Source organism: Tursiops truncatus, chromosome 14 (genome assembly GCF_011762595.2).
Source record: "Tursiops truncatus isolate mTurTru1 chromosome 14, mTurTru1.mat.Y, whole genome shotgun sequence".
In the NCBI taxonomy this organism is placed as follows: Eukaryota; Metazoa; Chordata; class Mammalia; order Artiodactyla; family Delphinidae; genus Tursiops; species Tursiops truncatus.
The window spans coordinates 64,140,851-64,168,822 of record NC_047047.1 but is presented as its reverse complement, the minus strand read 5'-3'; the positions used below and the strand labels follow the sequence as shown (position 1 = coordinate 64,168,822).

General features: G+C 50.7%; 1 protein-coding gene across 1 annotated transcript in view; it reads left to right on the top strand.

Moving 5' to 3' along the window:
• The first annotated feature begins 8,864 nt into the window (after nucleotides 1-8,864).
• The window catches only part of EHD3 (EH domain containing 3), a 29,577-nt gene continuing 10,469 nt past the window's right edge, over nucleotides 8,865-27,972 (top strand). The window contains exons 1-3 of the mRNA XM_033838783.2: nucleotides 8,865-9,639; nucleotides 19,479-19,655; nucleotides 23,664-23,761. Of these exons, the coding sequence (XP_033694674.1) occupies nucleotides 9,413-9,639; nucleotides 19,479-19,655; nucleotides 23,664-23,761 (502 nt within the window). The 5' untranslated portion in view covers nucleotides 8,865-9,412. The remainder of the gene's footprint in view (nucleotides 9,640-19,478; nucleotides 19,656-23,663; nucleotides 23,762-27,972) is intronic.

Here is a 27,972-nt window from a genome sequence, read left to right as displayed (position 1 = left end):
AATATATACACTCATTTTTAAAAATGAGATATTTTCCAGTTCCCAAATTGGTGAATTTATTTAAATAATAACATACAGTGTTGGGGGGAAAAAAAACCCTAGGAACTCTAACATCCCTGCAATAGGATATAAACTGTTGTACCTCTTTTGAAAAGCAATTTGGTGGTAAGTATCAAAAGAATTAATAATGTTGCCAATGGTTCCATTTATAAAATACATATTAAGTAAATAAAACCATGGATGAAGAATTATGTACAAAGGTGTTCATCTTTCAGTGAAACAGAATAGATAACTCTGAAATAAAGCTTTTATTATTGTTGGCAATAATTCTGCCAATGACTTACATGTTCGTTATTTAGTACGGCTAATTAAATTAAGGAATTTCCATAGAGTTGGATATTAGCATTCATTCCAATTAATTATTTGAATAGTTTTCCAGGATATGTGAAATACACATGGTATAATGTTGACTGGGGAAAAGGCAGAGGATAAATAAATACATATTGACAGAAATAAGACAGAAACTAAATTACCCGCAAATTTCATAATTACTTTTCAATTAGAAGGAACAGAAGATTTTGAGAAAGAGAGAGAGAGAGAGAGAGAGAGGAGGAGGGGGAAGACAACAAGGACAAGAAGAAAGTGAGACTAAGAGATTGTTAAAACATGTTAGTAAGGGAGAGTGAATATTCATACCAGATATTAAGATGTATCATAAGATTACAGTAATTTAAATGGCATGTTACTAAAAATAGACACAGCTTGCTGAAACAGGGTAACTCTGAAATAGGGTTATCCTATTTCAATAATTTATAATAATGTGTCTTTAAGAAGACTTGACAAATCAAAAGAGAATGGAAGACTATTCAACAGAGAACTGGTAAAGAATCTGGAAATAATTTTGAATACATCACCACTCCACAACTTTATACCAAAAAAAAAAAGCTAATGATGAATTTTAAAGTTACATATAAAAGTTTCAAACTAGAGAACAATTTCAAGAAAATAAAAACTCAAATTCTTGAGGAGAACCCTTTCTAAGTTTAATGTCGTAATGGGAGAAATCATAAAGAATAAAACCAATAGCTTTGGGCTTCCCTGGTGGCGCAGTGGTTAAGAATCCGCCTGCCAATGCAGGGGACACGGGTTCGAGCCCTGGTCCGGGAAGATCCCACATGCCGCGGAGCAACTAAGCCCGTGCACCACAACTATTGAGCCTGCGCTCTAGAGCCTGCGAGCCACAGCTGCTGAGCCCGCGTGCCTAGAGCCCGTGCTCCGCAAGAGAAGCCACTGCAATGAGATGCCCACGCACCACAACCAAGAGTAGCCTCCACTCACCATAATTAGAGTACGCCCGTGTGCAGCAACGAAGACCCAAAGCAACCAAAAGTAAAAATAAATAAAATTAAAAGAAAAAAACCAATAACTTTTCCTATAAAACAATTTTAAACTCAGTAAGCAAAAAGAAATTTTATAATCAAAATTGAGAAGCAAAATACAAACTAAATAAAATAAAAATAAATACAGTTTTTAAATAGAGAATAATTGAGACATAGCTGCTGAGTAGCAGACTTTTAAAGACAGGAGCAGGCTCTGCTTCTTCAACTTCCACTGTTGTCTGCTTTTGTATTTTTAAATAATGCCTGCTCCTATCTTCTGCCTTTATCAGTTTCCTTCTGCTGGTACACATTGTGTGATGGTCATAGCCTTATTGTTTTACAATCATTAGCCAACTGCAGGCAATTCACATTTCCAGTCTCTCTGCCCATCAAGAGCCACTTCCCTAATGAGTCAAGTTTGGGGCCTGCTTCAGCACTGAGCGAGATTTCAAGAGAAATGACAGCTCAGCCTTCCTCATCAAGAAGCTTCGTCGACCTCCCCTAGTGGGGAGACAGGCAAGATTTACCATCTAGGAAAGATGCTCAAGACTTGTCCTTGCTCCAGGGTCCCTCTGGATTCCTGTGCTTTTGTCGTTTCACTGCTTTGTTACTTTTATTATCCAAGGGGGGTTGTTTAGTGGGATAGTGCTATCAAGGTACTGCCTACAGGGACAGATTGATATGTCTGGGCTTGGGACCAAGAATTTACTTCTGGTTTTGCTTTCATCAGGAAGCTCGGAGCCACACAAGCTGCTCACTTCTAAGGAGCACTGGGTGAGCTCACCTCCCCCCGACATGATCGCTGCTGCACCAGCCACCTGCCCCTTCTCCTCCCATCTACTGCCTCAAGGGTTAAATTATTTTTCAGAATTCAGGAGATTTTGGAAAGCTGCCTCACACCTTTTTTGGTTGATGGGAAAGGAGGTAGGATGATAGATAGCTCCACAGAGGATGCCTGTGGGGGCAAAGCTTTCGACCTCTCTGTGTGAGTGTTCCTCTCGAGGAAGCATTGGTATCTTCACTTTCAGCACTGCTGTGAGGACCAGATGCTACAAGGGCAATGCCCACCCTCTAGGAACACAAGTGCTATGAAAGCAGAGACTGATAATGAAGGTGATGATGGAACGTTTTCTAATTATAGCTCACATCTTGTAAGTTACAAATGTCTTGCCTTTGGGAGATGAGGTTCTCAGAGAGGAAACTGAGCTGTAGGGGCTCAAGAAGCAGACACTTTAATAAAACCAGACATCCACCACTGCCTCCCATAGTGTGGGCTTTCTTCCTTGTGATATTGGACTTTTCCGGTGAGCTCACCCCTGGTAACCTAGGGATGAGATTCTCTTTCTGCCCCCAAGAGCTGCTGTGTATGACAGATGCACGTCCCAGTAATTAAGTATCAATAGGTGTGGCAGTAATGGTATGAACAGGGCAGGCTGTTCAGGGACAACTGGACAACTGGACTCAGCCTGTTACTTCATCTCCTTTTCCATTTATAAATTTCCCGAGTACAATTTCCTAATCTCCTTATTTTTATTCCAGACTTGCCTTTCTTTGTATGTATTCAGTTTTCATTCATTCAAGGGGAAAGTACAGTAGTTCAAGTAGAAAGAACAGTAGTTCACTTTCCCCTTGAATGAATGAAAACTGAATGAACAAAAGTGAACTTACATGCCATATGTATGTGTATATATATATATATATATATACACACATATATATATATACATATATGTAATTATGTCTATAGATAGATAGATATTGTATAGAGATTATAAAATGGTATTAGGTCCTTAACCTACACTGTGTCAGTTTATCCCCACGACAGCATTGTGCAGTGTCATTCTTAGACCGGGTTTCACATATGAGAATATTGACATAAGAAGAGGTTAAATAGCTTAGTCTAATTCTCAACAAGAGGAATTGGCTGAGCTGACGCATTTTCCCCTTCAGCGGAGCTCAACAAAAAGAGTAAACTATGGTGTACTCATCTGGGAGGGGCCAGGCTGGGAGGGGCCCAAGCTCTAGGGTTGTGGACACCTGGGCCACCACTTGAACCGTCCTCCTGACTCCTCTAACCTCCCCAGTTAGGGCCAGGGCTCAAGCTTTTTTCTATTCCAAGTTGCCACTGCAGTTTTCACCTTCTTCTCCCTCTACTTCTGGCCAGACTTTGGTGGTCTTAGTGAGAAAGGGAAGAAAAAGAAGGAAAAAGCCCAATTTCATAGCGTCACCCTCAAGGGCCTATAGTGAAGGGCACACATTCCACTACTAGCAGTTGTGCTTCTTGGAGCCGATGAGCCACCCTCAGTTAAGATACAAATGAACTGAAAAAAGTTACTCACTGACCAATGATATGCTAGCTTATTAAATACGTCCAGAACACAGGGCAGTGCCCACATAGTGAATAACAACAACAGTGATTATTATACTAAGAGCTAACAGTGTATACTGAGCACTGTCAACTGACCAGGCAGTCACTGAGAAATCAACATGCATTGTCTCCATTCATTCTCAAAAAACTCTCACTCACAATGGAGCTGAGGCTGGGAGAGTGAAGCCACTTTCCTGAGGTCACTAAGGATGTGCGGGCCCAGGGACTCTATCTACTGCAGGTTGTCTGCCTGGGAACCTCAGGGTAACTATAGGAGCCACGTGGTGGGCACAGGAGAAGCACCTGGTAGGAGAGAGGCCGCTAGGAGCCAGCGGGAACTGAAAGCGAATGCCGCTGACAGAACGTTGAGTAGGAAAAAAATTAAGTTCCAGGGGACTACTTGTAGCAGGATATGCTTTTTACAAAGTTCCAGAGCACGAAACCTCAACAATATGCTATTATTAATGATAACATTAATTTAAAAACCAAGGGAATAAATTCCAGGTAGTGGCTAGCTCTGGGGCTGGCGGGGCACAGGATAAGGGAGGGACACATAGATACAGGCAAACTATTGCTAATTTTTCCAGTTCTCGGATTGGCTGATAGGTTCACCAGGGGTTCGTTGTATTATTTAAAAGTGTGTTCAATAAAAAAAGAAAAAAATGTAACAAAAAAGCCAGGTATAAGGAGTTTGTCTTGAACCACGATTATGAAAAAAAATCTACTTTTGTGTATCTAAGGACCAGATATTTTTTATAAAGGATGGGGGAATAATAAATAAATAGCCAAGTACTCATATTCAAGGTTAAGAAATAAAGCACTGCGAATATATAGTTGAAGCCACCTGTGTCCCCATCCCCAATTTCACTTCTGTCCTTAGTCCCCAGAGGACATTGTTTTCCAGATTGTTTTCTATTCCCTTACTTTTTAAAAACTTCTGAGCATCATGAAAAACAGGGAGTGTTTTTTGCATAATTTAAAACTTTAGAGAAGTGGTATTTATTATGCTTTTTATCACAGCCTACCTCGGGCTTTATTTACCCAGCACTGTGTTTTGGCATCAGATCCAGTGTCCTCATTTTCACGTTGGTATAGTACTATATTATTATATGAAATTAATTTTGTTATATGAACATGGCACAATTTATCCACTTTCTTGGTGAAGAAAATTTCATTGTTTATAATATTTTGCTGTTACAAACAATGTTGCCCTCGACATACTTATCTCCCCATGCACCTGCACGTGGGCAAGAGTCTCTCTAGATAACAAGTAGGCATGGGATTGCAAGGTAGATGGAGGACACGCACACCTTGAGCTTTGCCAGGTAATGCCAAATTGTTTCCTAAGGCGTTTATGACTATCTACATGTCCACCAGTGACGAGTGAGAGTTCCCATTGCACCACATTCTCACCACCACTTGTTATCAACCAATGTTTTTCTTTTTGGCCATTTTGGTGGGTGTGAAGTTCCATCTAATTGTGGTTTGGCATTTCTCTAACTACTGATGAGGTTCAACATTTTTTCTTGTGTTTATAGGGTAGAAGTCACGTAGCCTCTTTTGGAAAAGGAATCTGCCTTCTGCTAATATATTTTTTTCTGTTGGAATGTTTGTCTTTTTCTTACAGATGTGCAGGTATTAATTATATATTTTGGACGCTCTTTGGTTGGTTTTATGTATTGCAAATATCTTTTCACTATCTTTTGTATCTTCAGTTGAATAACAGTGACTTAGGTTTACTATTGCCAAATGTATTTCATTTGCCATTTGTTCTTTTGGTGTCTTATTGAAGGAATTCTTCCTGACCTTGTTGTAATATATATATGCATTCTCTGTTACAACCTCTGTATATATCAGGTTTCCACATGTCCTGACTATTTTACTGGGTCACTGTTCTCTTGATCTATCTCTATGCTAAACCTCACCACCTTAACCACTGCAACTTGATAATGACTTCTACTATGGCAAGTTCCCTTCACCTAGTTGTTGCTCTTGCTGTTGATATTGTCTTCTTTTATTCTCCTCCTTCTCCCTTCCTCCTCCTTCTTTTTTTTTTTTTTTTTTTTTTTTTTTTTTTTTGGTACATGGGCCTCTCACTGTTGTGGCCTCTCCCGTTGCAGAGCACAGGCTCCGGACGCGCAGGCTCAGTGGCCATGGCTCACGGGCCTAGCCTCTCCGCGGCATGTGGGATCTTCCCGGACCGGGGCACGAACCCGTGTCCCCTGCATCGGCAGGCGGACTCTCAACCACTGCGCCACCAGGGAAGCCCTCCTCCTCCTTCTAATCCTCCTGTGCCTTCCTCTCTTTTTCTTTCTTCTTCTGGGATACCTTAGCTACTCTTGGACTATTTATTGTTCTACGTACATTTTAGAATCACCATGTTTATTTCCATGGAAAACCCCGTTCAGATTTTAATTTAAATTCTATCTATTATTGAATCTGGCAATTACGCTATAAAGAATTCACATCTTTGTGACATGAAATCTTTCCATAACTGAACATGGTATGTCTCTCCCACTTATTTAGAACTTCTTTAATGTCTTTCCATTTAGTTGTGTTACTTTTCATCTAAAGGTCTGTACATCTTTTGTCAGATTTATCCCTATGTTTCTATTTTTTGTAAATGATTTATTTTTTTTTAATTCTCTCTTGTAACTTGTTATTGTTAGTATATAGACATGCTGCATCATTACTTGGTTCCTTTATTTAAAAGATAGATTTCCCAACTCTTCACGACTGCGAGCTAGAGTTAGATGTGTCAACATACACTCAATAAGTTAAATATTCAGGGCTGACATTTGGTTGTACACAATACCATGGTTGTACTAATTACTAAAATATTGAAATATTTCCACAAAGGAACCCCTGACTTCCCCACCAGCACCCTGGTGATCCTGACCTCTCCCCCTCAACAGACCCAGACCTTCCCAACTTCCAGACACTACTAATGAGGTTTAACATCTTTTCTTATATTTTTAGGACATGCTTGTAGCCTCTTTTATAAAAGGAATTTTTGGGTCTTTTGCTAATTTTTTTCTATTGGAATTTTTTTCTTATTAATATACAGGCATTAATTATATATTTTGGATGCTCTTTTGTGGGTTTTATTATTGTAATATCCTTCTGTCTTTTGTATCTCTACAAAAAAGGGCCTTAGGTCTTGCTTCACTGAGAAGACAGACGTCTGTTCTGATTGCTCCATTCCCATGCCATGTGAGTTGTTAAATATTTTGAAAGTTGCCTCTTATGCTCATATGCCAGTGCTAACTTAACACCAAGGGTGAAATATTAACCTGAGTGGTTTCTCAACGAAGGGTGCAGAGAGCACAGAAAGAGGTGATCAGCTCTGGGGTTCAAGTAGGGAGTCAGGAGATTTGAGCTGTAGCCAAGGAGATCGGAGCCAGCACCCACCTCTGACAATCCCCACTTGAAACCCTGCAGCTCACCACGCTCCTCCCCTTGGAGTTCCCATGGGCACCTCGACCACATGTTTCAGACTTTAAATGCTAAGTCTGCTCTCTTCCCGACTCCGCTAATTGTTGGAACAGTGTCTCCAACCATCTTGTCCCCTACAGTAGAAAATTCAGAATTATCCTAGACTCCATCTTACCCTTATTATTGCTTACCAAGATCTGTCAATTCTATGTCACTAAAAAAGAAAAAAATCTCTTGAATATGACTTTTTCCCAGCCCGATTACCCCAACTCCTACATTTTTGAAGTTTCCTAATCAGTCTCTTGGCTTCCAGCCTCTTTTGCTTCTCCAGCCCCTCCCCTGCACCGCTACCAGCATTAGTAGTCCCACCTGGCCCATTAGCCTACTCTGTTTCCTCGTCTGTGGAGGCGAGTATATGGGAGCCATCTGCCTTGGCAGGAGAGAGTATTTTGTCACTGATGCTGATGAGAATGGTGAGAATATAAAGCAGATTGACTTTGAGTTGGTTTTATTGTTGTGTTTAAATTCCCTATAGGCAAATACACCCCTTTTTGCCTACACCTGGCCAGCTGTCATCCCCTTCTCCTTGGCATGACACTGGAGACATGATCTGCCTCACAGAGCTGCTGCGAAGGTTAAATGAAACAATACTCGCTGGGAACGTAGCCCAGGCCCCTGCCCATGGTGAGTGCTCAGTCAATGTTAACAGTTATCTGCAGTAACATTATTATTGGTTCCTTATCTCCTCCATGATTCCTGTTTCTGCAAAGCCTTCTGTGCCTGGCCTCAGTCACTCCCTTCCACCCTCCTGAACCCAGTACTCTAGGTAGCAAACTGTTCTCTCTGCCTTCACCACACCAAGTTTTTCCATGTTCCCCAGCCTTTGCAAGTGCCCTTTACTCAGCTTGGAATGTCCTCCTTCTTCTCTGTAGATTCGTCATTGAAGGTCCAGCTCACAGTCTGCCTTCTGTGACATCTTCCTCATAGTATCCAGGCAAAAAGAATGCCTCCTCCCGCTGTGCACCCAGGGCCCTCTGCTCCTATCTCCTCTTTAAGGCCGGCCTGGGCTGGAGCTCCTGGAAGGGAGAGACTGTATGTGCTCATCTTGGTGATCAAGTTTGTAACCACAGTCACCAAAATTGTGCCATAATACCGGTTCACTACTTGTGGAGGTTCTGCTTGTTTTGTTTGGTTTTACCGGACGGAATGAACAAATGAATGAATGAATGAAAATGGTTTTGACTTCTTCCTAGACCTAGCAGAAAGTTTGGGTAGTGACAGTTTTGGTCATTTGGGGCAAGCTGATATTGGGCTCTTCTTTCCATGCCCCAAGAAAAATATTCCCAAGTAATAGAGAACCTGTCATCCTAAGGAACTGAACTCAGCAACTAAAGGAAAGACTACATCTAAGAGAAGGGAGAACGTGAAGCAGGTCAACTCTGTCTTCGCAGCTGTCCCTGAGAGGGCGCTGTTCCCAAATCAAACCTCCAGTGGCCGGGAATGAAATACCAGACCGTTCCCACCGAGCTCAGCATCCCTCCCTTTCCAGGCAGCAAGCGGTCGCGGGTCCCTAGTGGGGCGACTGCCCATAAACATGGCGGCGCCCTGCTCAGCTTCTCCCCGCCGGGGCCGCAGGGCCACGCCAGCCTTGCCAGTACTCGGGGACTTCCTCCGCGAGCCGGCTTCCTGCACGGCTGGCATTAAAACAGGCGCCTGGGGCTGCGGGCTGCGGCTGCAGATGCTGAGCTGTCCGCTGGCTGGGCAGCGCCCCCTCCTCCCCTGAGCCTCCCAGGCGGGCGGGAGAAGAGCCAAACCATCCCTAAACTGCACCCGAGCCAAAGCGGGAGAGAGCTGGGGGAGACCGGGGACCCCGGCATCTGACATTTTAATTGCAGGTTTGACTTTTTTCCCAAGATCGCAGCCCTCCCGCCCAGCCAAGATATTTTATCTCCCTCCGGCCTTGGTTGCTGGATGAAGCCGGGCCTGGGCTTGGTCTCAGGAGCAGGGGAAGAGCGCGTTCGCGGCCCCGCGCAGTCGCCCCAGGGACCCCCGAGCCCTGCGCCCCGGCCATGGTGTGGCTGAGCCCCGCGCTCCGGTGAGGCGGCGGCGCAGCTGGGAGCCCGACGGACCCGCCCTGCAGGACGCCTTCCCCAAGGAACGGGGGTCGCCGGACTCCGCGCCCTCCTGCTGGGACTGCGCACCGGGCCCGAGAAGGCGAGCGGTGGCCGCGATGTTCAGCTGGCTGCGTTCCGATGACCGCCGCAGGAAGGACCCCGAGGTCTTCCAGACGGTGAGCGAGGGTCTCAAGAAACTCTACAGGACCAAGCTGCTGCCCCTGGAAGAGCACTACCGCTTCCACGAGTTTCACTCCCCCGCCCTGGAGGATGCTGATTTCGACAACAAGCCCATGGTCCTGCTGGTGGGCCAGTACTCCACCGGGAAGACCACCTTCATCAGGTGAGCCGGCCAGGGCCCCCGCAGCCCACCCAGCCGCCCAGCGCTTAGGCCCTGCGCTCACTCCCGATGTCCCCTCCTGCGTGGAGACAAGTGGGAAGTCTTCATTAGAAGGCTCTGAAAAAATCCTTATGTGCGGGTATCCGAAGCTTACCCCACAATTGCATCGGATGGTCCCCTGCTCTATCCTACCTAGTGCCTCGCCACTGCACTTAGCCCTTGGCTTTGGTGGTCAGTTTGAAGTGTTAAAATTCAGAGCCATCCCTATTCTTCCCATTTTATGGACGGTAAAACTGAAACCCAGGAAGCCCAAGTGAGAAAGCTCCTGGTCGCAAGAGTACCTTAGGCTGGTGGGGTTGTCTTACCCCCTGTCCTTGTAGGGACATACCCTTGATGGGCAGGACCACTTCCCTTGCCTTCTAAAGGCTTCAGCCACTCATATGAGGTCTTTACAGTTGCAGCTGAGGAGGTGGGCTTGGGAGCCTATGGCCCTCTGTCTGGTAGTTCCACGTGTCCTTCTTTTATCCGTTTCCTTCACTGAGCAGAGCTCCTACAGATATCTCTTGGAGACTGGCGACAAACAGTGTCCAGAAGCAGGATGCATTTTTCTTTTCCGTTGATCTTAATGGCTCAGTAATCATATTAAAGTCTTTTGGAGGTGGAAGGGATATTGGCCATGGTCTCATCCGGCCCCTTGACTTGGCAGGGGAGGTAACTGAAGCACAGAGAAGTTAAATACATTGCTCAAAGCCATGTAACAGGGTGGGAGACTGACCTGGGATGCAGGTCCTGGATGCATGGGAGGAGATGGTTGGCTAAATGCCTGTAACTCTGAGCGTGAGTCATCCATCCCCTTGAATTACAGAATCCCTGGGCTGGAGTCAGGAAGTCAGCTTGTCCACCCTGCGTTCAGAGAGGTCCATATATTGTCCACCAGAGCGATAGGACCTTTCCTATCTTTAGAAGACAGGCTTCTCTCCAGTCCACAGCCTTCAAGGCCAGGCCATCTTCCTTGGCCTCGTTCACAGCCCTGCAAGCTGCTGAGGGTGCTCGTGGCCCTCTGTGTAGAGAGTCAGGCTCGTACACAGTGGTGATGTGTTCTGTGTCCACCGCCCCCAGAGTCAGTGGTGCTCATCTCCTGTGGAAGGTGTCAAAGTAGGGGTGCTCTTGTTTCCATTCATTGACCAAAGCACCTGCAACATGCAAAACACTGTGCTTTGTTTGGCGAGGAAAGCAGAAGAGTTCACGGTCTGGCCCCTGATTTTCTAGATTCAAATTCGCTCCAGCTCAAAGCTTTTAACACAAGCCTTTTGGAAGCAGGGCATGCAGCGTACTAGCATGTCATGTATGGAACACCAGATGAGTTTCTCCCTGTGGGGTGGACAGCCTTGGACTCAGCAGCTTTGAGAGGCTGAGTGATTTCTGAAGTTGGGTACCCAGGGGGAATGTTGGCTTTTGGATATCTTATATTGTTAGAAGTACAAGGGCCCTTAATGCTGAATCTAATTCTTTGCTTCTTAACTTTTCAAAAGGTCAGTACCTCCTTTGAAAATCTGATGAAATATGTGGACCCATCTTTAGAAAAATGCACATACATCCCATATTTACATATAATTTGGGGGGTTCAGGGGCTGCCTTGGCCCTTAGGGCAAGAACCCCTGATCTAATCCATCTCCCTTATTTCGTTAAACACCCATTGCTGCCAAAGGCACTTCAGAGCTCCCTGGGTTCTGTTCACGGCTTCCTTTGTACCACGCATCCTCCACCTGGTCCGGTTTATGCCCCACGGGAAGCACAGGCCTTTTACAGGTCGCTCCTGCCCTTGCACAGCCTCCTGCAGCCCTCTGGACACACCTTGGTTATAATTCTTAGTACGTTATTTAGAGCTTCTCCTTCCTGTAGCCCAGCACTTACTACTGTGCCTTAGCTCCCTGGGGCCTTGCCTGGGGTCTCAGCTACAGGAGCTCCCAGTACAGGTTTGCAGAATGGGAGGGGACATGGGGAGAAGCTAGCGTCCCTGAGGGCAGGATCCTGGAGCAGCAGACATGCCTCTTGTCTGAGACACTGTCCTGGCTTTGCCTGAGTCATGCTCGCTGTTAACTGGGGCTAAGAAAGTGGCAGAGCCAACTTGCCATAGATTACTCCTTATCTGAGGGGGACAGGAAGGCCAGGAGAGGCAGATCCCTCCTCTCTCTTATCCTCCGAGTACAAGAGTCCTCCCTCCCCACTCATGTCAGTAACTGAATTTAGCTCGTGCATCAAAGGCTGTCTCCCTTTGAGGGAGAGACTACCAGCAGGGGAGGAGGGGCTGCAGCACAGGGAAGCCCTCCAAAAGCAAATTACATATTTTCCTTTCTTCTCATTAAATCCACTGAACAGCTATTTTTTAAAATTGGAAAATGCAGACAAGAATAAATTTGAGGAAGAAGAAAAAAATGCCCCATCATCCCATGACTCGGGAAACCATTTTAAATATTATATATATAGGGCTTCCCTGGTGGCGCAGTGGTTGAGAGTCCGCCTGCCGATGCAGGGGATGCGGGTTCGTGCCCCGGTCCGGGAAGATCCCACGTGCCGCGGAGCGGCTGGGCCCGTGAGCCGTGGCCGCTGAGCCTGCGCGTCCGGAGCCTGTGCTCCGCAACGGGAGAGGCCGCAACAGTGAGAGGCCCGCGTACCGCAAAAAAATATATATATGTCTTTCCACCAGTATTTTTAGCTATTTTATACACAGTTGAGATCATGCCATAATGTAATTTTGTATGTGGATTTATTTCACTCATAGCATGAGCATTTCCCGGGTAAATTAAAAATCTTTGTAAGCATTATTTTTAAGAGCCACATATTTCACTGCATGTATATGCAGTTATTCATTTAACCAATCTACTTCTTTTGAATGTTTGAAGTTGTTTCTAATTTTATTTTTTGCTATTGTAGAATCGCTCTGAATATCTCTGTGCATAATATTTTTCCACATATTAGACTGTTTTCTCAGAGATTCCCAGAAGTGAAATCACTAGGCCAAAGGTTGTACAGAGTTCTGGGGTTGTTTTTTTGTTTTGTTTTGTTTTGTTTTAACATTTTCTTACTTTTTAATCTTGGTATTAAGAGTCATATTTTTGAGTTGCTTCCCAAGAGGGTAGGCTGGTACAACACCCCTCCCCCAAAGCAAAGAAAGTTCCCCTTGGGGTAGCTAAGTGCGCCTGGGTGCAGAGTACAGCCTGCCTTCGCAGCTACGCCCTCTCCCATCCCTGCTTCTTGCCTTGAACACAGCGATTCAGGTCTGTGTTCCGGCCTGAACCTGTGAGGGACCTTCCCCTCGGAAGCAGACTTGCCTTCTTCACTCCCCGGCTCTGAGTGTCCATCCACTTTCAGTTATATGTACTTGCTTAAGGGTCTACTTCTTGTCTCAGGAAGAACATACAGAAAAGGACATTCTTCTAACAACTAATTAATGTGCTATGACCTCTGCCTGAAATAACTTCCCTGGCCTAAGGCCCGGCAACCCAGGGTAATAAACAATAAATTGGCTGGTGGATGCTTCCTTCAACACAGGCTGCCTCTTCCAAGTACAGTAGCTCTGTGTCCTTCTGGCCTGACAGCCTTCCCTCCCTCCTCTGCTGTTTTTCTCCCTTCACTCTTCCTCCTTCTGGCCTGAAGCCTCAGGTCCCTCCTCTCTCTCACCGTTTGGCCCCCTGGTCATGGAGGTGAATAACTGGCTGCCCCAGGGACTGGAAGGCCCAGTGTCCCCAGCGTCTCAGGGGCCGCAGGGAGGCCTCGCTGGGCTGCGGCGGCACTGGGTATGGGGCCCGGGGCTGCTGGAGCTAAGCTGCCTGGCTGTCCACAGGGAGATCTGAGCTGATCTTGAGGGTCACCTGTGGCTCTTCTATAGCGTGACCCGGACTCTAAACCATGAATGAGCACATGGTGGGGTGGGCCAGTCGGGGGGCTGCTCAGCCAGCCCTTTCGACCTCCCCCCGAGGGGGGAGGGGGCGCTCTGCATCCTCCCCCCGAGGTGGCGCAGCATTTGCCTGTGGCGGTGCCCTCCCCCATCATCTCCCTGGCATCTCTAATGCCCAGGCCTCACGGCAGCATCACCACCCAGGAAAGATGATTCTCTGGCAAGCTGAAGGGCTGGAGGAGGGGCCATCCTTCCATTCCAGGTAGGCCCACTGACCTCTGCCAGGCCCATCCTGCCAGCCACAGCCCCTGCAAGTCCTCACTCCTGTCCCCACTGCGAGGTCCATGGATGTCCTTTTCCTGCCAGGGCTCTGATCTGCTGGTCCTTGAGTGGGACTAGCTGGAAATCCACCTGCCTCTTACAAGGCTTGAGTGTTACTCAAGGGAGCAGAGGGCCTAGGGCAGAGGCACTGGGTCCACCTGCCTGAGGTCCGGCTTAAGATCTGCCTTGAGAGTCAGGTGTGGAGGCCATTGGGAGAAGGACCTCTGGGGAAGGGCTCCATCCCACTCCCACTGACAGCAGAACGCAGCCACGGAAAGAACACGGGTGGCTCGGCAGAACCCAGGCTCCACCAGTTCCCAGCCAAGAGACCATGTTTGGAAGGTCTAACCTTTCTGGACCTCAGTGTCCTTGTCTCTAACATACGAATAGTGACAACTCATAGGGTCACTCAGGCCAGCCTGTCGCAGGGGTGGGCAGACAAGGCAAGGCTAGTGGGAGGCTTGACAGTCTCGCCACTGGTCTCCTTTGTGCTGGGGTCACTTTGATCCCTGGTGGAGGCTGCTGCGCCCCAGGGGCAGCGGCGACTGCTCCGTGGAGCACAGAGCTGACTCCGACCTCAACTCAGCCGTTGAGTCCCCCATCTCCTACCTCACTTTGTGTCCATGGAGTGACTTACGGTATCCCCGGAACCCCGAGAGGCTGACAGGACAAGCATTATTGTCTTGACCCCATTTTAAAGCTCAAGTACACAAGGCTTAGAGAGATCAAAGATACAGATATATATGGGAATTCCCTGGTGGTCCAGCGGTTAGGACCCCTCGCTTCCACTGCAGCGGGCATGGGTTCGATCGCTGATCAGGGAACTAAGATCCCACACGCCACATGGTGCGGCCAAAAACAAAACCAGAAACAAAACAAACCAAGATACAGATATATAACACGAGTACCTGTAACACAGGCAGAAAGTGATACATGCCTTCTGCGTCTACCTGAAGATATGCAAATTAAGAGCTATGTGGATTTTCACAGAGGCGGCGAGGGCCCTGGATTTGCAGTCCAGGTAGAAATGCGCTGAGTTCTTACAGGCAGTGATGAGACGTTTGTTTTCTCTAATTATTGTCTCTGCCAATGTGGGCGCATGTCTGGTGTAGCCTTTGCTTTTCCCAAACTCATGTATGTCATCTCAAAACCTTCACTCTAACCCTCTGAGCTAGTTAGAAACCCAGGATTAGCCCCGCTCTATAAACTGGGGAAACTGAGGCAGTAGGCTCTTGAGGGACTTGTCCAAGGCCATATCTGTGATGAAGCAGACGCCCACCAAGGCGCATTCCCTAACTGAGCCGAGGCAGAGGGTCCAGCCAGCCCAGGCCTCTGGTGGTACTTCCTGTGGCCCCGGCCCTCTGTTCCTCGCCCTGGATGCTGCCCCAGCAGAGGGGAGGTTTGGTCCCGCTATTGCAGAGATGGGTACCCTGGAGACTGGGTTAAGATTCTTGGCTCCACGCCTTACCCTGGGTGCTTAGGTCACCAGTAATGCAAGCCACATGCTTAGATTGCCAGCCAAGCAGGACACCAAAAGATGATGGAAATGTGAGGAAAGAGTTTGCTTAAGAAAAATACGGACAAAAGTAGGCCTCATGGGTAAAATCTGAATTGCGTAGGACTTCCCTATGCCCATTTTATGGTTTAGTATGTATTTTACATGGGATAGCAAGGAAGGGGGACCCAAAACTTTTCAGCTCTTTGGGCCTCTAAATGTTTGCATTTGGCCCTGAACTCGGGCAGCCTCCAACTCAACTTGCTCACCTGCGAAACTGAAATAATTCAGCCATCCCACAGCGCTTCTAGGACCGAATAAGTGGGATAATTCAGGGAAAGGTCGCAGAGCAGCACCTGCCTCACAGCAGGTGCTCAGCCTATCAGCCCCTCCTTATGCTCTTGCTTCCCCATCTCAGCTGCTCTCCCCCAGGCTTGAATTAACTTGTCTTTTTTTACACTGCCTTGGGAATGTTTTTGCCTGGCAACAGAGGCCATCTGTATCGCTCCCCATAGAGAAGCAGCCATGATATTCCTCAATAGGTTTTCCTTTCTGGACACAGTGGTGGCTTTGTTAAGGGGGCACTTGGGGCTGCAGGCCGTACCCAAATGTCCCTGAGAATTTACCCAGCCCTGGGTTCTCTGCTTGGCCTGACTGCATCCCTGGCCTTGCTCTTGGCTTCACTGAACTCTGTATTTCTCCAGACTCATGTGTGGTCGGCAAACCTGGGGTCATGTGGGTTTAGCCGAGGAGGCAGGACAGCAGTTCCAGCCACCAGGCCCTGGCTGGGCCGCCTGAGGCTGCAGCTGCAGAACATCCTGGGAAGTGGCCCCCGCTATGCTGGGGTGCATCACCCTTTGCCTGCCAGCACAGTGCATCTCAGGGATGAAATCTGAGACGCCTGGGTCAGGAAGGTACTTCCCCACTGCTGCTTGGCCCTGTTCAGGCTGGGCATTTTCAAGGGTGCCTCAGACTGTTTGCTTCCACCCCTGTCTATTTCAGCTGTCCCTGAAGCCTTTGATGATATCCACCACCCTCCTTCTGCCTCAGAATTCGCCCGTGCCACACCCCCTGCCTGGGGCTTCTCACCCAAGCACCCACTGGGACAGGTGCTCCCTGCACATGGGCAAGCGTGGATGGGGTTTCCAGATCACGGTGTTGATTCTCATGAAACTGCTTCAAGTCCCAAGAATATCCTTTTAGATCCAGTGGGCCTGGCGCCTGCTTGGGCCACCTGATAGCAATAGCTTTGCTGCCACGTCCCACCCACTGAGGCCGAAGTGTGAACCCCAAGGGCAGCTGTTTATGGAGATGAGCAGTTCCTGGGTTTGTGGGCCCTGAAGCCTAACCTTTCCCGCAAGGCCTGGCCCCGGCCGGCCTCCTGCCAAACCAGATTCTTCTGTGGCCTTCTTGTCCCACTGCTCCTTCTAGTCCCAAGGGGGTGCTCAGCCCGTTTGCATTTCCTGGTCGAGGAGATACCTCAGGCAGGAAGGGAGACAGCGAATGCAGTGGTTAGGAGCGTGAGTGTTAGATTCAAATCCTAGCTCTGCTATTTACTGACTGCGTAACCTGCAGCAAATAGTTTAACCTTTATCTTCTCTTCTGTAAAATGGGATGATGATCTAGGTTCTAGGTACTGGTTTATGTGCTTAAGGTCTGTAACTTATTAACCCTCAGAACACCCGATGAGGTGGGTTTACCCATGAGGCCCATTTGACCATAAGGGTCACCGTGCTCACATCAGCAGCAACGTGACATGAAACGAGACAATTCATGGAAAGTCTAGAACAGTACCTGGCACATCACAGATGCTTAATAAATCACAGCAATGGTCTCCCATGTTACAGAGGAAAGTGCTGAGGTTTGCAGAGGTCGAGAACCTTCTGAAGGTTAGAGAAACCAGGTCTGCTGGCCCCAGGCCCTGAGGTTCCCTGTCTCTCGCCCGAAACCCTGAAGCAGAAGCGTCTGAGAAAACCTGAAGCGTCGTCCAAGTGCAGCTGTGGTGATCTATCCTCACCCCAATCCAGCTTTCAGAATGGTCCTCTGATGGGAGGAAATCCTGTCTTCACACCCAGAATGTGGGGCTGGGATCCTGCAGGGAGATGGGAGGCTTCCCAAGGCAACCTAAACCCCCCGGTGCAGGCGGGGTGGCCCTGGGCAGCGGCCCCTCCGCAGCAGCTCCCCTGCCAGCTCCTCGGGGAGGGAGCCCGTGGCAACCTGACTTGAACTGCCCTGCAAGCACGGAGTAAACTAACAGCTCAGGACACACGGGGATGTCGATGAGCCGGAAGAAACCCCAGCCAGTGCCCCCGGCTGCCACTCGCTGGGCAGAGCAGACCCACCTTGGGGTGGCACAGGGTGGGCAGAGAGCGTTTCCTCGGGGTAGAAGACAGTTGAAGAGCAAAGGGTTTAGTGTTAGATTGATAGGGTTTGGATTCCAGCTCCGTCACGTTCAAGAGTTAACAGTGGGCGAATAGGACGGCTGTACTGAGGGAACCCTTCAAAGCCTGGGTTTCCTCAGTACAGCCGTCCCTTGGTAGTTTCCGCAGACCTTGGTTCGAGGACCCCACCTCCCACGCAGATGCTCAAGCCCCTATGTAAAATGGCACAGTACGGCCGGCCCTCCGGATCCGCGGGTTCCACATTCTGGGATTCAACCACGGGTCCTCCGCGGTTGGTTGTATCCTCAGATGTGGAACCCGCGGATACACAGAGCCCGACTGTACCTACCTATAGGGGTGCGGTGAAGCCAGAAAGAGATACGTTCTCAAAGTGATGAGTGCGCTGTACGGCATGGACATGCTATTGAGTGTCAGTGGTGTCATCAGGATAATGACAGGGTCTAGAGCAGGTTGTCAACCCCAGCTGCACATCAGAATCAACTGGGGAGTTCCTGAAAAGGACCGGTCGCCAGGACCCTGCCCTGAGCCGGCGGGTCACAACCTCTGGGCTGGGCCCCGGCACCGGCAGCTGGAGCTGCACGGTTGCTCCACGGGCAGCCAGCTGAGGACGCTGGTCCTGGAGGTCTCAGGCTCTCTCCCCAGCCAGCAGCCTCTGACTTGCCATCTCTCCTCCTGAGGGCTCCTTGATGTTTCCCTCTGAGCATGAACACTGGCCCGCAAGGTTTAGGGGGAGGGTCTTGGCACACGGTGAGGGCTCACCCAAGGGTCTGCGTTTGTTGGGCAACACACCCCTTAGCTCTTGTCCATCATGGCCCCTGGGACTCTTCTCTGGCCAGTCCCAACCCCGGGCAGTTCTGGACTCCTTCACCCGCATTCCAACCTTAAGCTTTGTGGGCTCAAAGCTGTTCTGAGCTCCTTCCAAAGGGCCTGGTTGACTTTCCAGCCTGTTCTCTTCATTCTGTGGCTCACCATGTGCTCTAAAGGGAGCTGTGGAGAAGGGCAGTGGCCTTGGGCTCTCGCTGCCCAGGCCTGGAGCAAAGAGAGGTACCTGTCCCCTGGGGCCACAGCCTGGTACCTGTGCTAGAGGGTGGGACCAAAAGTCTACGGTGGGGTGGACATGCACTTGTCATAGTGTTCCTGTCACACAGTTTGTATTATGTACGAGTTATTTCTACATTAAATGACTGACTAAGCAGATAAATAGATAAGGACCTATGGGTGGCCAGCAGAGCCTGTGGGTGGCCAGCAGAGCCTGTGGGTGGCCAGCAGAGCCTATGGGTGGCCAGCAGAGCCTATGGGTGGCCAGCAGAGCCTGTGGGTGCTCTAATTCTAACCAAGCCTGTGTGCAGGGACTTTGACAGACTCCCTATAGCTGTGAAGTCTACAATATTCTGTGTGGGAATCAGTTTCAAGCCAGCCACGCTTTATTTCTGAGCCCAAACCTTGCTCTTCCCCGCGCCCCCTGCCCCACACCCCGGCACTGCTTCATGGAGGGGAAAAGATACGGACCGAGAAGGACAGATTTGTTACTTTAAGTTCAACTGAAATCCCACCTCCTCCCAAAGGTCTTTGGCTTCCCCGTCAGTGAATCTCTCTCCCTGCTGTGAAATCTCCTTGCTCTGGATCTGCCCCTCTGCCATGACTCACACCGTCTGCCTTGTGGTAGGCACGCGGTGTTGATCTGTGAATAGAATCCCTGCATCATGACTGTGTTCCCTTCTGCCAGGTACCTGCTGGAACAGGATTTCCCAGGCATGAGGATTGGGCCCGAGCCGACCACGGACTCTTTCATTGCGGTGATGCAGGGAGAGATGGAGGGCATTATCCCCGGGAATGCCCTGGTGGTGGATCCTAAGAAACCTTTCAGGAAACTGAACGCCTTTGGCAATGCCTTCTTGAACAGGTGAGTGCACAGGGAACACACACAGGCCTTGGGAGCTCTCTTTTCTTGGAGTATGAGAGGTGAAAGGGCGGGGCAGGGTCTTGGGAAACTCTGTACCTTTTCCAGACCTGGAATCTCTCTCGATTGTCCCCTTCTTGCTGGGAATGAAACCACCATTGATTAGGGATGCACGAGCTGCAAACACTGAGCTGATTTCTCCCGATTGAGTTGGGGGAAGGGTTCAACTAGTTAAATCACATTTCTCTAATGTGTACCTCCCTCCAGTAAAAGCAGAGAGGGCTACTCTGTGTAGTTCCCAGCTTTTGCCTAAACTACGGAAGGGCTTTGCATCCAACTGACAGGAGGCAAAGGAAGGTTCCTCTCTGTTCCTAGATATTGTTTTTACTTGGTGGCAGGAACACTGGACGTAAGGTAGAAGCCCTGGCTTTGAGCACTGACCCTCCTACTAAACTCACTCTGTGACCTTGGACAAGTCACCTCCCCTGGGACAAGTCAGCCTGCAGACACCAGGGCCATTGGGTCAGTTTGAGTGGAGGAAGCTCTAGAGACTGCTTGGCAAGCTGGCCCAGGCCTTCCCACTATTCTGTTTAACTGGAATGCAGGCTGATCCCCTGATACGCTTGTTACGTAGATCCACACCACAACTTTGCATCTGCATCGCATTTAAAAATGTTTAAACTACTTTCTCTAACTGAGGCATTTAGAGTAAAGGTAAAGACTATGGGCTTTGGCTTCAGACCGACTTGGGTTCACATCCTACCAAATAGCACCGCGATCTTAGACGGGTTACCTGACTGGTCTGTGTCTCACTTTTCTCATCTGTAAAATAGGATAATAGTCATGTCCTCCTCCAAGGCAAGAGGACTTTGCGGAAAAGTTGGCATTTGAACCGGATGTTCAATCATGAGTGAAATCACACTAAAAGGGTTAAAAAAAAAAAAAAAGGATATTCCAGGCAGAGAAAACTGAAAATATATATATACACACAAACACATACACACAGCGGACTGAAAGAATGTGGCTTAATGCAGAAGCACTACGACATACATAGATGGCACTGCGTACGTAGACAGCACCGTAAGGGTCGCGCTTCTCTACAGGAGCGTGCCACAGCTGGGTGACAGATGTGTAGATTAACTGTTGGCTGGGGATCTGTCAGGCACATCCATTGGAGGGATAACAGGATTGGGGCGGGGCTGGGGTGGGAGAGGGCCCTCCATGTGCCACCAGCCTCACTGCAACTGCACACACACAGGGAGGCTACACCCCGGACGCCTGCTGCCCCGTGATCCCATTTCGCGGCCCTTGACATCTCCCCTCCCCTTCTCTGTGGGTGTTCCACGCCTTCTCCAGACACCTCAGGCCCCCCTCTCGGCAGGTGACCTTGCTTCCTATTCTAGAGAAGATGGAAGCCCGTATCCATGGATTCCCTGTAGTTGGTTTGTTTTAAACTGTCCGTAAAGGGAGTTCGTTTGCATCAGTCCCATCCCGCCCACCCCGCCCCTGCCGTCCACGCAGCCTGCAGAGAGCTGAGTCCTCTCTTTTCCCCTCAGGTCTGCACCCCTGCACCCCCGACCCGTGCATCAGGCCATCTGCCCAGGGACGGCTGTGTCAGTTACTCTTTCTGACAGCTCCCCACCTCCCGTGGCTCCTTCCCCGCCTGGAACTATCTATCTCCTCTTGCAAGCCCTGCAGCAGGCCCTACTAGCCCTTACCCCCTTGCTTTGCTGTCGCAGCCAAGTTTCAGGGCTTCACCTCCTCACTTCTTCCTGTCCCCCAACCTGTGGAACATGGCTTCACCCCGTCACAGCTGCCCGTGTGAAGGTCATCTGCGACCTCTCAGTGACAAGCGGTGAGCACTTTCCGTCCTCACCTTACCCCATCTCTCTTGGGTATTGGTTTCTCTCAACCACCAGCCCCTCTCAGCTCCTTGGCCCTCCTCCTGCCTCCCTAGCAGACCTTGGTCCCCTTGGTCTCTGGCTCCTATGACCTGGCGTCATCCTCAGCCCCCTGCCCTTCTCTCACTCCATGCACCCAGCCTGGGTGATACCTCAACCGCAGCCCTGGCCCCAAACACCAGCCCCATGTACACGACCTTCTGGTCACCAAGTGACAGCAGCCCCGCTCAAGGTGGCTTCAGCAAAACGTGGAATGTATTGAGGAATCCTGGGGTGTGCCTTAGAACCTAAGGACCGGAATGTGGCTGGGCCCCAGGCACGATGAAGACCATGGGCTTCGGTAGGGCGGGGGCTGTACCATGGACTTTCCTGCCCCCGCTATGTAGCGCAGTGCCAGAAACACAGCACATGCTTCGTAAATATTTGTTGAACTGAACTGGACATGCTGACAACCATCACATCAGACTGTGTCACTCTTGTGCTTAAAATGTTCCAATGGATTTTTCCCGCCCTCAGTATAAAGTCCACGCCTCTTAATGTGGCCTTCAAGGCCCTTGTGATCCAGGCCCTGCCTCCCTGTCTTGGCCACATCTCTAGGGGCTCCAGCCCAGTGATGAGCGCTCTCCTGGAATGGTGCCTGCACGCACAAACACACACACGCACACACACACTCCCTCACCCCCTCTTTTTCCCTCCCCGCCCCTCATTTCTGGGCTGCATTTACACCTGCTTCTATTAGTTTCCTAGGGCTGCCAGAATAAATGACCGCGAACTGAGTGGCTTTAAAATAACTACTGACTCGGGCTTCCTTGGTGGCGCAGCGGTTGAGCGTCCGCCTGCCGATGCAGGGGACACGTGTTCGTGCCCCGGTCCGGGAAGATCCCACGTGCCACGGAGCGGCTGGGCCCGTGAGCCATGGCCGCTGAGCCTGCGCGTCCGGAGCCTGTGCTCCCCAATGGGAGAGGCCACAACAGTGAGAGGCCCGCGTGCTGCAAAAAACCCCCCAAAAACTGCTGACTGATAGTTTGGATGCCAGAAGTTCAAAATCAAGGTGCTGGCAGGGCCCTGCTCCCTCCAAAGCCTGTAGAGGAGGACCTTTCCGTGCTTCTTCCAGCTTCTGGTTACTCCAGCCATTTTGCTTGTGGCAGCATAATTCCAATCTCCCTTCTGTGCACGTCTGTATCTTCACATAGCTACACACACACACGCATGTACGCTGGCTTCCTGCCCACACCCCTGTCCACCTGGCAAATGCTGGCCATCTTTTGAGGTCTCAGTTCAGGTTCTGCATCCTCTGAGGAGCTTCCCGGACCCTCCTTCCCGTGCATCCCTAGCCTCATCCGCTAACCTGCATCTCTGCTGCCACCTCACTGGGTAGCAGAGGCTCCCTTCCCTGTCTGTTCTTGGAGAGTATGGGACCGTGAACTGTACCTGTGATGGTCAGACACCTTGCTGGCTTCCACCAAAAATGGCATTTAAGAGAGAAGGCTTGAAGTCAGAAGGATCTAGCTTAGGTTTACCAATTTGTATTTGGAGACTTTGGGATGTGATACTGGGAATATTTCCTTGAATAAGCCTTGACTGTTATCCTACTAGCAATGTTTGGTATTTGCACAGCCTTTTAGAAGCCCAGATAAACGTTCCTGGGTGGTGTGCCCCACTCTTCGAGGCCAGCTGCAGTGCCGCCTCCTCCAGGAAGGCTTCCTTCCACCTTGGATCTCCCGAGCCCTTCTCTTGACCTCCCTTGGGGGCGCTGCTCCCATCGCACCCATATCGTGGTTGTCCTTATGCATGCCTCTGCTCTTCCACCAGACTGTGCTCCTGGGGGCAGGGATCGAGGGCTGCACATCCTGGTGTCCCCGACAGCAGGGGCTCACAAACGTAGGCCCACAGCTGCCTTAGGACCACCCCGGGAGCTTCCTCGAAGTACAGATCCTGGGCCCACTACTGGGGCTGAGTCTAGCTTGGGACTGGGAGTCTGCACTGGAAGGCGGCCGGGCTTCAGAACCTCTGCCCAGGGCAGGAGAGGTTGGCGTGGGGCTGAAGCGAGGGTGCCTGAGAGGCAAGGACAGGACGGCGGCTCACCACGGCTCTCCTCCCACGCCTGCAGGTTCGTGTGCGCTCAGCTGCCCAACCCCGTGCTGGAGAGCATCAGCGTCATCGACACGCCGGGCATCCTCTCCGGGGAGAAGCAGAGGATCAGCCGAGGTAAGTGAGGCAGCTGGTAGGGTTGGCTCTGGCTCTGTGCTGCATCCTTTCTGGTACGTTCTCTGGCTTCCATACCAGGAGAGAGGCTCCCGGGGCCTTGCTGTCTCTTGATGAGCCGCTGCTGCCTCATGTGCTGTGTGGGGTCATCCTAGGCAAGGGTCCACTGCAGCTCAGGAGACAGCTAGCCTCGGTCTTCTCATCTGTGAAGTGGAGACGTCAGTGTCTGCATTATGCACCCCATTGGGTTTCTTCATGGGCCAGACCCTGGCTCGCTTCTGAAGTTCCTGCTGTCCCTGCCCCAGGAGCTTGCAGCTCTGCAGGGGAGACAAGTGCCTGCAGAGGACTCCAGCCAACAGCGTGAGGATGGCAGTGTGCTCTGGGGCGTGAGAGTCGGGAGCTGGGTATGTGAAAGCCCTTGAAAACTGCTCATTCCAGACAGATGTGGGGAGTTGTTCGCTGAGGGAGGCTGCCGGCATGCGGGTCGGGAGATGGAACTCAGGAGCCAGACCACCAGCGTCCTGGCCTGCCTCTGACGCTTCCTGGCAGGGTGACCTGGCAGCTTTCTTTCCTTCAGCTGGCTCATCTGTAGAGTAGGGGACATAACTCTATTTTCTAGGGTTGTTTGAGGATTGAAGAAATAATACAGGTAAAAAGCCTCCTACCTGGCACATAGCAAGTCCCCAGTAAACATGAGGTGCTATAGATCATCATCATCACTGGTTTTTTCCTAGCTCTAAAATGCTAGATGGATATTGTAAAAATCTTGAAACTACAGCTCCCAGCTCCCCTCCCCCAGCCTCTCCTGCCACACCACGCTGTGTGCCCCAGACAGACCCCAGCCCTTTCTGTGCCGCATGCCGTATTGCTGGGAAGAAAAGCTGACGAAGCCACAGCCACCCCAGTCCTGGAGCTGGGAGCTGGGCAGGAGCCAGCTCGGCACTCAGAGGGCAGCTTCCGGGAAGGGAAGGCTTTGGACTGGCAAGAGCGCTCCGCAGCAGCCAGGACTCTGCCCTGAACTGACCTCAGGTGCCTGTCTACTTCCTCCTGCACGTGCCTGGGGTGAGGTGCATGGGGGGGCGCAAGGGCGAGGTGGGCGTAGAACCCACGGCCCTGTGGGGAGGAGCATCTCCTTCTGGCCCACCTGCCCTTTGTAAGCACCCTGGCACCCTGTTCAGGGCCCCGTGGTCGGGGGGGAGGGTGCAGCGTGGGTGGCTCTCTGTCTTGTTTCTATTTGTTTCCCTAGATACTCCCTCTCTCCTGACCAGTCTCTACCCTCATGCCGTAAGTCTTCCTCCAAGTTCATCCTGAGTTTAGGCCTAAAGGGCATTTACTGTTTCACACAGACAGCCTATATCTCCTCGAGGAAGGCTTGGAGAGCAGCCCAAATTCTCCACCTGAACCACCCAGGGGGTGGGTGGCTACACAAGGCTAGTGCAGCCTGACAGGTGGGTCCAGAGAGGATTCCAGCCTTCAGGGATTCCAGGGGCACTGGACTGGGAGTTTAGAGCATTGGCTTTTAGAACCTGTGGGTCTCCAGGTCACATTTTTCCCCTGAGCCTTAATGTCCCCGTGCATAACAAGGGGTAATGATACCCATCGCGTGACCTCGTGAGATCCACAGATGGTAATGGAAACACAGACATCAGCTCTGGGTCTGGATCACAGTGAGCTCCCTTCTTTCCTCTTTATCTGCCATCCAGGGTCACCCTGTTAAACAACCCCAGGGTAATCTACGTGAATGGCCTTCCTTGCAGTTGTGCAGTGCACAGCCTATGCAGCTGTACGTGGCAGCCCTGCTCCTAGGGAGTCCTGCCTTCCTCAGCTTCCGTTCCATTCCATTCTTTTCCTATCCCTCTGCCTTTTCTCCTGACTTTATCTTTGGACCTCAGTGGCTGCTCTACTGCAAACTGGGGGCTTGTTCTTCTTGCCCACCCTTCCTATTGCCTCCCACCCCATACCGACTACCACCAGGTCTCACCCCACCTCTGGGAGAAGTGATAGCCCTGTGTGTATCTAGGCAGACCAGTTCGTTCTCTGCCCTCCTGATTCTAGACTATAAATGCAGTTGCTGGCAAAAGTAGCCTGTGATAAAAACAAGAGCTGAGAGCTGGGCCGCCAGTCCTGCATCGTCTGCCTGGGGCAGTGCTGACCCCAGCACTCCACAGAGACCAGGAAAGTTGGGTGGGGGGCAGGGATCAGACACCCTCAGATATCAGGGGAACCCCAAATGAGAAAAGTTTCCAGTATGAAGACCCCCTCCTCGTCTTTCACAATCAGCCGTAGAACTCAGTAGTTCAGTTTATACCTATACACATATGCACCCCCCATCTACACACATCACACCTCCCTCCGCACCCCGCTCCCCACACATGCACACAAGTGTGTGCACAGAACCAAACGCGCTTCGCGTGGCTTCTCGCCCGGGGTTCTCACTCTGGGTTTGGCCGCAGCACAGATTTGGTGCTTCTGGCTTTCCTCCAGCCCAGGGCCGGGCGGGGCCCCGTGGACAGTCCATGCACAGCCCTGCAGGAGGGCACCCGACTGAGGGGTGTATTAAGCCTGAAATCCAGCCCACGTTCCACTCACTGAGCCTGATGCCAGGGCATCGTCAAATCCACACAGAGCCACCTCTGGGCCGAGGCCTGATGTGCCACATTCTGGAAAGCCAGCTGCTCCCAGGGGGCTCCCCGGGCCTCAGGCTTCACGGGAAGGAGCAGTCAGGCCCCAGGCCACAGCTGGACAAAGTGTGGCCCCTCTGCCCGGACCTGGGGGGCTGTGTGTGTCTTGGGGGCAGAGCAGAAGCAAGGGACGTCCAGGAACCTGAGCCCGGGAAGTCCCAGGCCCACACTTGTCTCTGGATGTAGATGCATTGGAGTGGGTGGGAGAGGGGCAGGGAGGCAGTTCCTGGAAGTGACAGGATGCAGCCCAGGACTCATTACTGGGAAGAAGCAAGGATGCGGCAGAGGTGGGAGGGCTCCGGAAGCCTGAGTGTCCTCACACTTGGCAACCACATTTCCTGTCTGTTTCTCAGCTAGAAATCCCCACAGGCCCCACCCTAGAAAAGCAACCCTGTGGCGCGTTGCACACATCACTCCCAGCGGACCCCCTCCTGTGCAGGTGAACTCAGGAGGGCCAGAGCAGGAAGACACTTGCCCAGGTCACAAAACTGGGATGGGAATTCTGCTCTCCTGCTTCCCCGTCCGGTGGCTTTTCAGCACGTTATCATGGCCTGCCTGCCCAGAAAGAACTCAAAGAGGAATGAGGGCAAACTCTCATGTACAACTTTCCCCTGGGGGACCCCGGAGGGTCTGGGCTGGTCCTCACAGCCTCCCATCCCTGGCCTCCTCACTTAGGGGCCTCTGGGGCCCCAGACCGCATGCTGTACATACATGGCTCTGGGGGCATCACACGCGGGGACAGAGCAGCAGAGTCCCGACTCCCTTTAAAAGGGTGCGCTGGCAACTTGTGGCCATCTGGGAGACCTGGGATGAGTCTGCTGGGCTCCTTTTCAAGGTTACTTCTGGGAGGCAAGTAGTGTGGCCTTTGTCATCTGAACTTTTCCCACATTTTGCAAACTGATGCCTTCTAATTTCTCTTTTGCTGAAATGTCTTTATACCTTGAAAGCTTTTGGGGGCAGGATGGGACCTTTTAAGTACCCACCACAAGTAAGTGCCTGGTTGGAGGGCTCAGGCCCCTGAGCTACAGCCTTGCGGGGCTCTGAGCCGAGAAGGGAATGCAGATGGAAGTAAGGATCTGGGTCCTAGGCCCGAGTTTGCCACCACCTGGCTGTGTGAGCTTGGGTGAGCCCCTTAACCTCTCTGTTCCCTCTCCCTTCCCTGTGTGTGCCTGTTTACCTCCTGGCACATGGAGCACTGTGAGGATCGAATGAGATCGTGTGGCTGAAAATACAAAGAAATGTGCTGCCTTGTCAGCACCCTTGCATTGCCTTTGTTTTTTTTCTTTGGCTGTGTCGGATCTTTGTTGCTGCCTGCGGGCTTTCTCTAGTTGCAGCGAGCGGGGGCTACTCTTTGTTGCAGTGCGCTGGGTTCTCTTGTTGCAGAGCACGGGCTCTAGGTGCACGGGCTGCAGTAGTTGTGGCATGCGGGCTCAGTAGTTGTGGCTCGCGGGCTCAGAGCACAGGCTCAGTAGTTGTGGCGCATGGGCTTAGTTGCTCCGCGACATGTGGGATCTTCCCAGACCAGGGCTTGAA